This window comes from Erpetoichthys calabaricus, chromosome 4 (genome assembly GCF_900747795.2).
Source record: "Erpetoichthys calabaricus chromosome 4, fErpCal1.3, whole genome shotgun sequence".
NCBI classification, from domain to species: Eukaryota; Metazoa; Chordata; class Cladistia; order Polypteriformes; family Polypteridae; genus Erpetoichthys; species Erpetoichthys calabaricus.
Genome location: NC_041397.2, coordinates 190947159 through 190959945, shown reverse-complemented (window position 1 = coordinate 190959945; position 12787 = coordinate 190947159). Strand labels below are relative to the sequence as shown.

The 12787-nt window shown below is 39.5% G+C and overlaps 1 protein-coding gene across 1 annotated transcript in view; it reads left to right on the top strand.

The window, feature by feature from the left end:
- The window catches only part of dusp27 (dual specificity phosphatase 27), a 75050-nt gene that overhangs the window by 8302 nt on the left and 53961 nt on the right, over positions 1-12787 (top strand). The window contains 2 exon segments of the mRNA XM_028800094.2: positions 401-546; positions 10868-10962. Of these exon segments, the coding sequence (XP_028655927.2) occupies positions 428-546; positions 10868-10962 (214 nt within the window). The 5' untranslated portion in view covers positions 401-427.

The following is a 12787-nucleotide window of genomic DNA, read 5'->3' as shown; positions in this document are numbered from 1 at the left end:
TAATGTTCTAAATTTCAGTCCAGGCCCAAGAATAACAGGCAGAATCCAGTCTTGTCTCCTCTTTAAGAATCCTGGCATATCTTTTAAGGAGATTGGCTATGTCATTACTCAATGTAGAAGGAATGGTTAATTTATTGTGACTCCTAAGCTAGTTTATAAAAACAAAAGAAAAAGGATCAGACGGCAAAGAAAGCACTTAAACATAAAGCCTGTTGTTATACAGATAATGTATCGCCCATCAACCACTCTCTCCACATTATTTGTCCTTAAGATCAGCTCTCCAGCCACTAATGTCACACAATTCCACCAGCATAGACAGAAATAGACCAAGTATGTTTTTACGGTGGAGTCTGAGCCATCAGTCTGTTATTTCTCCTTCTGATATCATCTGTATTTGCAGGACTGAAAAGTGATATCATCCTCCAGAATGGCTTCTTCAGACACTCCAGACACTCCAAACAGTGAGCAAGTTGTTCCCGAACCAGAAGATCATATAGACGTGCGTGCAGTGCAAAACAGGTACCTTCGGAGTCCCTCACCTAGCAGGTAGGTCCAAATTAAATTTTTATTGCTCTGTAAAAATATCGGGCAGGACTCATCATATGCTTAAGTGGTGTTTGGCTTTTGAGAAATTAAACTAATGTTTCCTTAAGATAAAAAATTAGAAAAAAGATGAAATGTTTAATTACATTTTTCTTATGAGACAATATAAAATGTTAAAATAGTTGTATTATAATTTGTGTTATTTACTTTTCTCAGTCTTCTTTGAAGCTAGAAACCTAATTTAGATGTGTTTTGCCACCCAAGGAATCTATCTATGAAATCAAAATTTTAATTAGAGCTTTTGTTTTGAAATTCATTATTTTACTGTCTTTTTTGATGTCATTTTGTTTTGGCATTAGAATAGAATTCTATCCCACGATGCACCGACTTGTCACCGCTTATGACTTCATCAGGTGCACTGCTATAAAGGACCTCCAAACAGCCATTCAGTACCCAAGATTGGACCAAAAAGTAGTGAATTACTTTTTGACTATTTTTGATTACTGGTTTCTTGATACAAGTTCTGCCCTTTGACTTTAATTTTCTGTGTGCGATCTGACTCTGGCGGTTCTCTCTTTTAACCCTTGTGTCGCCTTTTTAGTTTTTTCTGCTAATCCTCACTCTCTATTTTGAACTGACTGACTGTTTTGTAGTCGGTACTGTAAGAACAGGCAAACCAACGCAATCTCGCCTCTCTGACTTTGTCTCCCAACTGTCCAACTTGAGCTGACCCTCTAATGTCCTCATTTCTAATCCTATCCATCCTCATCACACTCAGTGCAAATCTTAGCATCTTTAACTCTGCCACCTCCAGCTCTGTCTCCTGCTTTCTGGTCAGTGCCACCGTCTCCAACCCATATAACAAGCTGGTCTCACTACCATCCTGAAGACCTTCCCTTTCACTCTTGCTGATACCTGTCTGTCACAAATTACTTCTGACACTCTTCTCCACCCATTCCACCCTGCCTGCACTCTCTTTTTCACTTCTCTTCCACAATCCCCATTACTCTGTACTGTTGATCCCAAATATTGAAACTCATCCACCTTCGCCAACTCTACTCCCTGCATCCTCACCATTCCACTGACCTCCCTCTCATTTACACACATGTATTCTGTCTTGTTCCTACTGACCTTCATTCCTCTCCTCTCTAGAGCATATCTCCACCTCTCCAGGGTCTCCTCAACCTGCTCCCTACTATCGCTACAGATCACAATGTCATCAACAAACATCAAACATCATGAAAAGTTATAGATGAACAACACTAGACAAAAATGGAGGACAACATGGCAACGAATGTTACATACAGTTATTTAACAGATATGCAGCCTTAGTTTCCAACTTTTATTTGTGTAGCTGCAGATCTCGTTTTTTTCTGCTTTCATTATTTACAACAGTTATTCATCTGCATTTCCAAAGAACTCACCATAAATTACTATAAAGACAATTAACTCATCCGTCCTAAAGTGTCACACAATGTTTTTATGGACTGGCAGAGTTTAACTGTACCTGAAGGATGAGGTGATACCACCACCTCATCATTCTCACGTAATACAAACCTCTTACACTGCTATTACTTCATTCTGCAGAAAGGCTTATTGGGGAGGTATGAATCCAGCTCAGTGAGAAAGATCCCATTTAGCGTTAAGTGCCTCCTGAAATGTAGCATCAGCCTCACATATCAAAAATGAAAATGTATGAGAAAACCTGACACAGCCTCACTTCTGCAGTAAGGAAAGAAAAGTATCAGATACAGGAGAGAATATCTTTCTCAACTGTCTTGAACGAGGCTGAGATTTTCTAAAAAATAACTGGAGATGGTCCAGTCCAGCTCACTGCAATATTTCGGCCTAGTACTTTGTGTGAGATATCCCGTGGCAAATTAAAATTTGTGTTGTGGATGTACACAGTTTGTATGAAAACATGCTTTCATTTGCTGAATGTGCTCCTTCAGCCTGAGGGTTGATGTTTCACTTTCTTGTATTAGAGTTGCTATGGAAACTGCATCCCATTGAGCAAGCTCGTGTTCATGAGTAATGCACATCATCTAAAGACCTATCTCACTGTTTGTATGTGGTAACCTGCTAGGAATTAAATAACTCCAAAAAAACAAAATGCATCTGTGGATATCCTTAAGGATGAGTGACCTGGAAGATGATACATTAAGCTAAGTTGGTGTGTAGTGGACTCAAAAGCATTATTTATACTGTGATGGATACCAGGGTGTCAGCCTGCCCCAAACCCCAACACAAACACGCAAAGAGTCCCGGGTTCAAATAAGGGATGGTTTATTAACCAAATTCCTTCAACAGTAGCACAAAGCACAGGTTCCTCTCTTTCTCTGTCTACAATAATCTCTTCTCCTTCCACAATATTCTCTTTCACCACTGCACTGCCTCCTCCAGTTGAGTGTTGCTCTACTTCCTCTCAGCTCTGACTCATCTGGACAAGGGAGTGCAGTCCCTTTTATTAAGGACCCGGGAGTACTTCTGGTGGCAGGGCCACTGCCCAATGGAAGTACTTCATACGGAAGAAAAGAAAAAGCACATATATATATATACAGTGATCCCTCGCTATATCGCGCTTCGCCTTTCGCGGCTTCACTCTATCGCGGATTTTATATATAAGCATATTTAAATATATATCGCGGATTTTTTGCTGGTTCGCGGATTTCTGCGGACAATGGGTCTTTTAATTTCTGGTACATGCTTCCTCAGTTGGTTTGCCCAGTTGATTTCATACAAGGGATGCTATTGGCAGATGGCTGAGAAGCTACCCAACTTACTTTTCTCTCTCTCTCTCTCTCTCTCTCTCTTTCTCTCTCTCTCTCTCTCTCTTGCGCTGACTTTTTCTGATCCTGACGTAGGGGGATTGAGCCGGGGGGCTGTTCGCACACCTAGACGATACGGATGCTTGTCTAAAAATGCTGAAAGATTATCTTCACGTTGGCTACCTTCTGTGCAGCTGCTTCGTGAAGTGACATGCTGTACGGTGCTTCGCATACTTAAAAGCACGAAGGGCACGTATTGATTTTTTTATCTCTCTCTCTCTCTCTCTCTCTGCTCCTGACGGAGGGGGTGTGAGCTGCCACCTTCAACAGCTTTGTGCCGCGGTGCTTCGCATACTTAAAAGCCAAACAGCACTATTGATTTGTTTGCTCCTTTGAAGAGGAAGATATGTTTGCATTCTTTTAATTGTGAGACAGAACTGTCATCTCTGTCTTGTCATGGAGCACAGTTTAAACTTTTGAAAAAGAGACAAATGTTTGTTTGCAGTGTTTGAATAACATTCCTGTCTCTCTACAACCTCCTGTGTTTCCTGCGCAAATCTGTGACCCAAGCATGACAATATAAAAATAAGCATATAAACATATGGTTTCTACTTCGCGGATTTTCTTATTTCGCGGGTGGCTCTGGAACGCAACCCCCACGATGGAGGAGGGATTACTGTACTTTTAATGTGTTCCCCAAGGCAAAAAAAAAATGAATTTCAGATTTGTTTTTTGGTCAGTTGAGAAATCAACAGGGACAGGAATAATTCTGTTTAGATTGGTGACTACTGGCTGCAACCTCTTGTTTGGCTAATTTATGGATGCCTTAACAATACTGATATATATAGGTTTAGGTTTAGGTTTATTTTTTGCTGAGATGACCCGGAGCTCTCGTCGGTGCAGCCATCTTACGGCGCAGCCAGACACCTTCCACAGTAAAGCACAACAAGGGAATGTGGATCTCAAACACACACACACACACACACACACACACACACAATAGGGCAGATCTGGCTTCTTTACAGGTTCTGTCATGCTGGATAGGTCTCACTCTTGACAGCCTAGCCCCAAATGCAAATGACAGGTTTCCCAAATGCACAGACCCAGAAATGCAAAAGTTTTTAAATATTAAAAATTTTACAATGTCCAGAAATGATGAAAAGGAAACATTGACACCCCTGGTCCCAGAACTATTTCTTAATATTTAAAAATTTATTTTAAAGAATTCAAAAAGGTATTGTAAAAAGAAAGGCAATGAAAAAGGAGCAAAAACAGGTTTTTACACTGTCTGTTTGGGCTCAATGTATAGAAGGCAGAGTAAAAAACAAAATCACATAGACACAACAGATTAAAAGAGCATTACAAAAACAGAACAATTCAAAAACGATTAAACAATTCACAAAAAAATAACAACATAAACAGGGAATAAGGAACAAAACACAAAACAGGGATGGAACCTCAACAAAACCAATACAAAAGGCTCACATTAATACTGTAGTGCAGTTAGGATGAATGTAAAAAGAGAAGAATATAAAATAATCACATTTTTTTTCATCTTGGCTGTGGCACATTTCCTTCAGTCCCTGATTTGATCATTTTGTTCCTCACTTCTCCACTCACTCCTTGTGACTGACACTCACACTCACACACACTCCAACACAAAGTAAAATTGCTTCTCAGTACAATAACAATGATTATACAAGAGAGAGAATTGAATAGCCCCACTGATTAAATTATAGGAAAGCCAACAACAGCTGTAAAAAATTGGCTACAACACCCTGGAGTTTTTCTTGTCTTGTTATATAAAGTACCTAAAGAAATCCAACATGCAGGAGTGCCCTTTCACAATATTTAAAATGTTTTGGAGGAAACAATGCACAGTTAGTCACAGCATATCACCTTTACAAATATTGGCTGAAAGATGCCATGTAAATCCTGAACTTCACAACATGTGCAGCCTATCTGATGCTGTAACACCCACTTCCCTGATCCTCTGTTTTTTCTCAATTGAGACAGATTAACTATAACACAAGTACAGAGCTACAGTTCCGTCATTTTTTTTAACTACCTGAGCACATTCAGGTTAAGTGACTTGCTCAGGGTCACACACTGAGGTTGAGGTTGGAAGTGAACTGGAAATGTGATGATTTAACTTCGAAGCCCTTAGCTATTAAGACACACTGTTTTGCCAAAGCACGTAGTCGGCAGGATTCTTTGCAGGGAAATTCCCAAATGATTTCTAGTCCATTTTCTTGTTGCAGCCACAACTGTACACAAATCAATCACCTGCAAAAATCAGCCACTCACTCTAACGTTATATTTCAGAACGTGAAGGGAAGTCTACAAATCTTAAACTAGTCAAATAAATGTGGGACATAGAGACTCCAATGGTCATAGCTTTATGTAGTGAAATAATGTTAAAATATATGAATGCATAAATAAATAAATAAATAAATACTTTAGCTATTTAACACTGTGAAGGCAAGGAAGCACCAGAGAGCCCCAAACCCTAAACACAAACACACCAGACAGTCCCGGGTTCAAACGAAGGGTGTTTAATCCACAATACCTCAATATACACAAGCACAGAACACAGTTATCTCTCCTCCAGTTCACCACACTGCCCTCCTCCAGTCGACTGTTGCCTTCTTTCCTCCCAGCTCCGAGTTGCCAGGACCAGGGAGTGCAATCCCTTTTATTGAAGAACCAGCAGTGGTTCCACTGGCAGGGCTGTTGCCCGCTGGAAGTACTTCCATGTTACACAGAAGTCCCAGATAACAGGGAGTTTATCTTCCTGCACCACCCTCTTGCAGCACCCATGGACCCCAGCAGGGCTGTACTGCCAGACAACAACTCCCAGCATTCCCTGCTGGTTCTTCAATGGATGCCGATATTGAGGGCTGCTGCCATCTACCGACCAGGGGGAATAAATACTCCCCAGAGACAGTCCTTCCCTGTTCTCTTTTATCCCGATGAGGGAAGGTGTTATGCACATGTCTGGTTGGGTGCCTGTCCATTTGTTTGGGACTTCCCACCATCTTCTTCTCTGGCTGGAATGTGTGTCCTTCCATTAAGGAAACCTTGTTCGGGTGCAACATCCTTCCCTCTCTTGGTCTTGATGCCCTTCTGTCCACTCAGGCCCTCCCATCTAGGTAAGGATTTCAACAACTCCTTGCTGGGATGTCCTTCCATCCTGTTTGCTGCCTACAACACATAACATTTTGATCAGGGGTGTCCAACTCTGGTCCTGGTGGGCCGCAGTGGCCGAAGGTTTTCATTTTAACCCTTTTCCTGTTCAGCGAGCAGTTTTCATTGCTAATTAACTCCTTTATCCTTCATTTTAATAACCCTATTTTTAAGATTTCATTCCTCTTGAATTGATTCGTTTCTTCATTAAATGGCAGCCAAACAGAAATGAGATGCGAAACGAGCTAACAGATGACCGGCTAAACTGGAACATCAAACTCCAGCCAATTTCACTCCAACCAATTTCTTAATGAGAAGCCAATTCTTGCTGCTAATTAAAGCAGTTAATTTTCTGTTTTTTCTAAAACCACAGTCAAGATGTTTGGTGACCTGAGCAGCCCAACATGACCGAGACATTCACCTTTCTTTATTTTCAGGTTAGCTGGTCATGTGGCGGCTTGTTTTATTTCTCATTATTATTTGGCTGCTCATTAGGTAAAAAGAAACAACTACAGGGTCTGAGTCATGTTAATTAAAGCTAAGGCAAAACAAGTTAATCAGCAGGAAAAACGGTTCACTAATTAATAAGATGGTTAGAATGAAAACCTGCAGCCACTGCGGCCCACCAGGACTTGAGTTGGGCACCCCTGATTTAGATGTACTGTATAAGCCTTAGATATTTATTAACATGCCATATTTATAGTTGTGGGTGCACAGACATTGATTTGGCAAATCTCATTTTTTATGCACTGTTGCAATGGTCTTTGTCTGTTCTGTTGGTGTAGTTTTAATGGAATGTCCTTAATTCTTTTTAATAAAGTATAACACTTGGAAATATTGTTTTTAGAATATAATTATTTATACATGTACATTTCTGCTGTGGAATGTCCTGCTTAGTAGGGAAAGGACCTGAGTGCCACTGCAGAGCTGGCGTTGTAGCGACTCCGTCCTGCTCTATTGACTAGTGCTGATCGGCGAAATTCACCTAAGAGTTCTTGCTGCACATTTTCTGGGTTCACTGGTGACCTTGTTTAGCAATTTTTTCCTTGAAACTTTGTTGTGCACTTGGCTTATATTAACTTTTTCTTTCTCATTACCCCATGATGCTTTGCAAGGCCAGCATGTCATCATAGATCTGCAGCAGCCAATATGTTGGATGAGAATATTATTACCTGATCTGTGCTGTTTGCCCGATTTGCATTGTGCTGGCACAGAACTTTCATGCCTGTGTACTGTAAGCTTTCACTTCATGGAACGTATCTGCTTTGCGGATGTATGAATAATGTACAGCATATACAAACATGCATGTTGTCACTGCCTGATCAGTACCCCAGTTGGATTTGTACCCTGCATGCATGTTTACATATTTTCATAATATTCATATTAGCAGACCATAATGTGAATATTATAAAAAAAATTCTTTGTTCTGCATAGATTTGTTGTACATTGTGTCTTCATTGCTGGATTAAGTAATAAAGATCAGGTACAGCAAGGACAGTCCTCAAGTATATAACACTGATCCCTTGCAACAAAGGCATTGTGGGTGCTTAGTCGTAGTGGGGACGAGATCGGGATAACTAAGGCGACCAGAATTTTTTGGACCAATCCGGGGACATGGGGTGGGTGGTAACTAGTGGAGCGTAGACTACATACATCTCGAGAAGAATTCATGCCTGGTTGTGAACATGCAGTTTCATTACGATGTGCTAGCGTACAGGAACAACTGGGGACAAAATGGGGACATGTTTCTGAGTGGGGACAGTTGTCTGAAAAAGGGGACTGTCCCCAGAAAACGGGGACAGATGGTCACCTTAGGATAACCACAGAGAGATAAAGTATTGGGATCTGGGAGTGTAATTTTATCTCAGGGAGTCACAGTTGCGCAACAGTACTGCTTCTTTACATCTCAGGTCACATTTTTGGCCACAATCATCAGTCCAGATATATCCTTAGCCCTTAGAGACACTTAAATGACCACTGCACCTTTATAATCCACTCCAAATGGGTTCAGTTTCCCCTTCCCCATTGACTTCAATGCATTTCACTGAGTTTGCCGAAAAACTCCAATCATCTTTGTATTTTCTTGAGACAAAGCAAATTCAGCAGGGTGTACTCATCACTTGTTTAATAGCCCAAATTAATTGTGTTTTTCTGTTTGGTTTTTTATGTGTAGAAACACTCAGAATAAGTTTTAAATGTGTCATTAGTCAGTCAGTCATTTTTTAACCAGCTTAGTCTTGAACAGGGCTTCAGGGGTCACCTGGAGCCTCACCCAGCTAGCATAGCGTGCAAGGCAAGAACAAGCCCTGGAAATGGTGCCAGTCCTTCGCAGTGTGAGCAGACACACACCCCAGCTATACACTAGAGCCAATTTAGCTTTGCCAGTCTACCTAACCTGCACATCTTTGGATTGAGGGATGAAACCAGAGCACCCAGAGGGTGCCCACATTGACATGAGGAGAACATGCAAACCACGTAGGGAGGACTCTGGATGTGAACTCTGGTGTCCTTACTGTGAGGCAGCAGCACTACCACTGCACCACTGTGCCACCTACATGTCATTAGATGAAGTTTATTACTTACTATTATTATTATTGGTTTTATTTAAGAGAGAGTCTTCTTCACAGAGTGTGGATTTGCAAAGTCTATTTAGGAGTAGCATACAGAATGGTCTGTCTGGGAGCACACAATATGAAACTGTCAGCACTATAATGTGAATGCATTTTGTGCCATTTACATTTACATAATAAAATGTCCACAGCAAAGTCACTATATCTTGATCCAAAAAGTGCATTTGTTGGTAGACAAAGGGTTAATTTCTGGCAGTTACACTTTCTGTGGTGTAATCTAAAAATGTGTCCTTACCTCGAAAGGGATACATGTTTTATTCAAACACATACTAAAAAGAAATTCTAACTCCATGGGATTTAATTCATTTATAAACTCCTCTCATGGCTTATTCAGGCAATACTTTATAAGCATATACCTCCATCCATCCATCCATTTTCCAACCTGCTGAATCTGAACACAGGGTCACGGGGGTCTGCTGGAGCCAATCCCAGCCAACACAGGGCACAAGGCAGGAACCAATCCCGGGCTGGGTGCCAACCCACCGCAGTAAGCATATACCTAAGAAATGCCATTGTGGTAGAATGTACTGGCTAAGCATGGCTTTCCCCTAAAAGCCCTCAGACCTCGAGCAGTGTACACCCCGGCTCCATTTATCCCCTCTTAACCAGTTGAGATGAGTCCATAAGCCTCACCCTGCCCCGGCTGTCAGACATCCTATTGACTGGCTGAAGTGTCAAAGGTGTTCCCCTTTTCAGAGAGAACTAATAATACAATTTAAAAAAAGATAACTAGACATATTTCAAGCTCTAGATTTTAAAAGTCACTTGAGATTTTAATTCGTATAATTTTTCCTTTCCTTTATTCCTTCCTGTTCATACATCTACATTTTTATTTCATAATAATTACATTTTCAGTTCAGAACATTCACCCTGGGTTTAAGCCTTTTGGGCCTGGTCTTTTGACCCCACAGCACATTTCCCAGTATTCAGGTTGCCGGGTTAAGTCCAAGGTTAATTGCTCCATCCCTTGCTCTATTCCCATGGACACATTCCCCGTCGGAGACAGACAGTATTTGCATCTCTGACAGTGTGCACTGGAGGAAGGAACGTCTGTATTGAGAAGCTTCTCCCAGCACCTTTCAGTTTCATTTATTGCACTCAATTATATTACAGTTAAGGCAGTATGACTATTTATATAGAATGGGTAGTCAGTTAATAATTAAGAAATATCATACATTTACACTTTGACAATTATCATTTCTTATTTTCAAAGCTTTACCCAAAAACCGAATGCTCCTGTACTGCTTACCTTTTAGAATGATGACACTGTAGAACCAGTACAGCACTGCACACTCACATTCATTTTTCTTTGGATACGGTAAGTTATAGAACTGAGTGCATGGCTGTTTTTATTTGCTCAACTTTATTTCAATTTTCCTGCCATTATTTTTTTCTACAGTCTTTTACAGAGTATAGTTAATGTACTTTACCATTACTTTAGTGAAGATTGTATTCAGTATTTTATGTTATGATAGTATTTCACATTTATTTTGTTATATTTTGTATTTATTTGCTGGTATATTGGCCACTGGATGGACTGAAAAAAGCTCTAAAATGCAGACACTGTGAAATAAATCACTGAGAACCCCCTCTCTCAAAGGATTAAACAATGCTGTGTCAGTCTCTGTGTAAAATATGGCGATAATTTTATAAAATCTTCAATCCCATATAGACAGCAAATTATGGCCAAAAACATTTACAATACCTCTGTTTTTAAAAGCCCTTCTTTGAATTGTCCAGGTTTTCCATCATGTCTGACACCGATACTGAGAGCATCTTTATGGAGCCAATTCATCTCTCCTCTGCAGTGGCCGCTAAGCAAATCATAAATGAAGGTGAGGCTGCACCACACAGAAAATTACAAAAATACAGTGGAAACTGAATGTCAGGCTTTTAAATGTTTTCTGCTGCCTTAACATTCTCATCACGTATGTTGTTTTACCTTTTCACGGCTTCTCATTTTGGCGGTTGTTTTGCCAGAATTCAAGATATTTTATTTTCCAGTTATTAATATAAAAGCTAACCATCTACTCACTGTTTTATTAAGACATTAAAGTAGCCTGAATTTTTGAGACCAGCCATTTAAATGGATAAAAATCACAATGATTACTAATTTGTGGAAGGATGTGCTTTTAGCATTTAAAGAATATGCATCCATCTGTTCATTTCTAGAACCTGATCAGTTTTATTCACCCAAATTTCAGAACTTTACAATTGTTTTTACCTTCAGAAATGTCTTTGGATGAGAGGAAACAGAAATATTTAGTTGGCTTTCAGTATGCTATAAACACTCTTTGAGGCTTAACTAATACAACTCTATGGTGTATATTATCACAGTCTGAATAATTTAATAAGTAGCCTTTACTTCATATATCAAGCTTCACAAGGTGACCACATGTGTAATCAGTGATCAGTGTACAGTAATCACTTATCTCACTGATTTACATAAAGAAAATGCTTTTACTACAATGCACTTATTGTAAGTTTATAGTCACAATAGCTGTGCTACCCTTCTAGGTAAGTAACATCATTTACATTTGCAGTCCACCATCTACAGTATTGGAATGTATTTTGTAATATACATGTAATAATAAAATGCATCGTATTTGTCATTTCAACAGAGGGTTTATTACAAAAGCATTTGTACCATAGCTGTCTGTGATGTGCCATCAGTTAGAAAAACAAAAGCAATGCATGTGTCTCTGTTATATCCCATTTAGTATGGGATTCATAAAAGCAGTGCTAATGTTTATGATGCACCATCTGTTGAAATGACAAATGCAGTGCATTTTATTACTACAAATGATTGGGATGAGTCATCTGTTGGAATGACAAATACAATGCACAGGTCTCTGTTATATACCATTTGGTATGGGATTTGTAAAAGTAGTGTTAATGTTTGTGATGCACCATCTGTTGGAATGACAAATGCAGTGCATTTTATTACAACACATATCTGTGATAAGCCATCTGTTGGAATGACAAATGCAATGCACATGTCTTTTTTTATGCCAATTATGGATTTTTGTAAAAGCAGTTTTAATGTTTGTGATGCGCCATCTGTTGGAATGACAAATGGAGTGCATTTTATTACTACAAATGCTTGTGATGAGTCATTTGTTGGAATGACAAAAACAATGCACAAGTCTCTGTTATATGCCATTTGGTATGGGATTTGTAAAAGCAGTGTTAATATTTGTGATGCACCATCTGTTAGAATGAGAAATGCAGTGCATTTTATTACAACAAATGTCTGTGATAAGTCATCTGTTGGAATGACAAATGAAGTGCATTTTATTACAATAAATGTATGTGATGAGCCATCTATTGGAATGACACATGCAATGCACATGTCTCTATTATATGCCATTTGAAAAGAGATTCGAAAAAGCAGTGTTAGTGTTTGTCATGTGCCATCTATTGGAATGATAAATACATTGCATTTTATTACTACAAATATTTGTGATGTGTCATCGGTTGGAATGACAGAGACATAGCAACCAGATAGGCACACAAACAGACACCTCCTTGGAAATGTTCACATTTGATTTTTAAACAACATTGAGTCACCTTGGATTTTCTGGTATGTAAAAAGTGTGTGTGTTTATTTATTTGTTTATTTACTTATACTGTATATCTGCCTATTTATTTAAAGAGCAT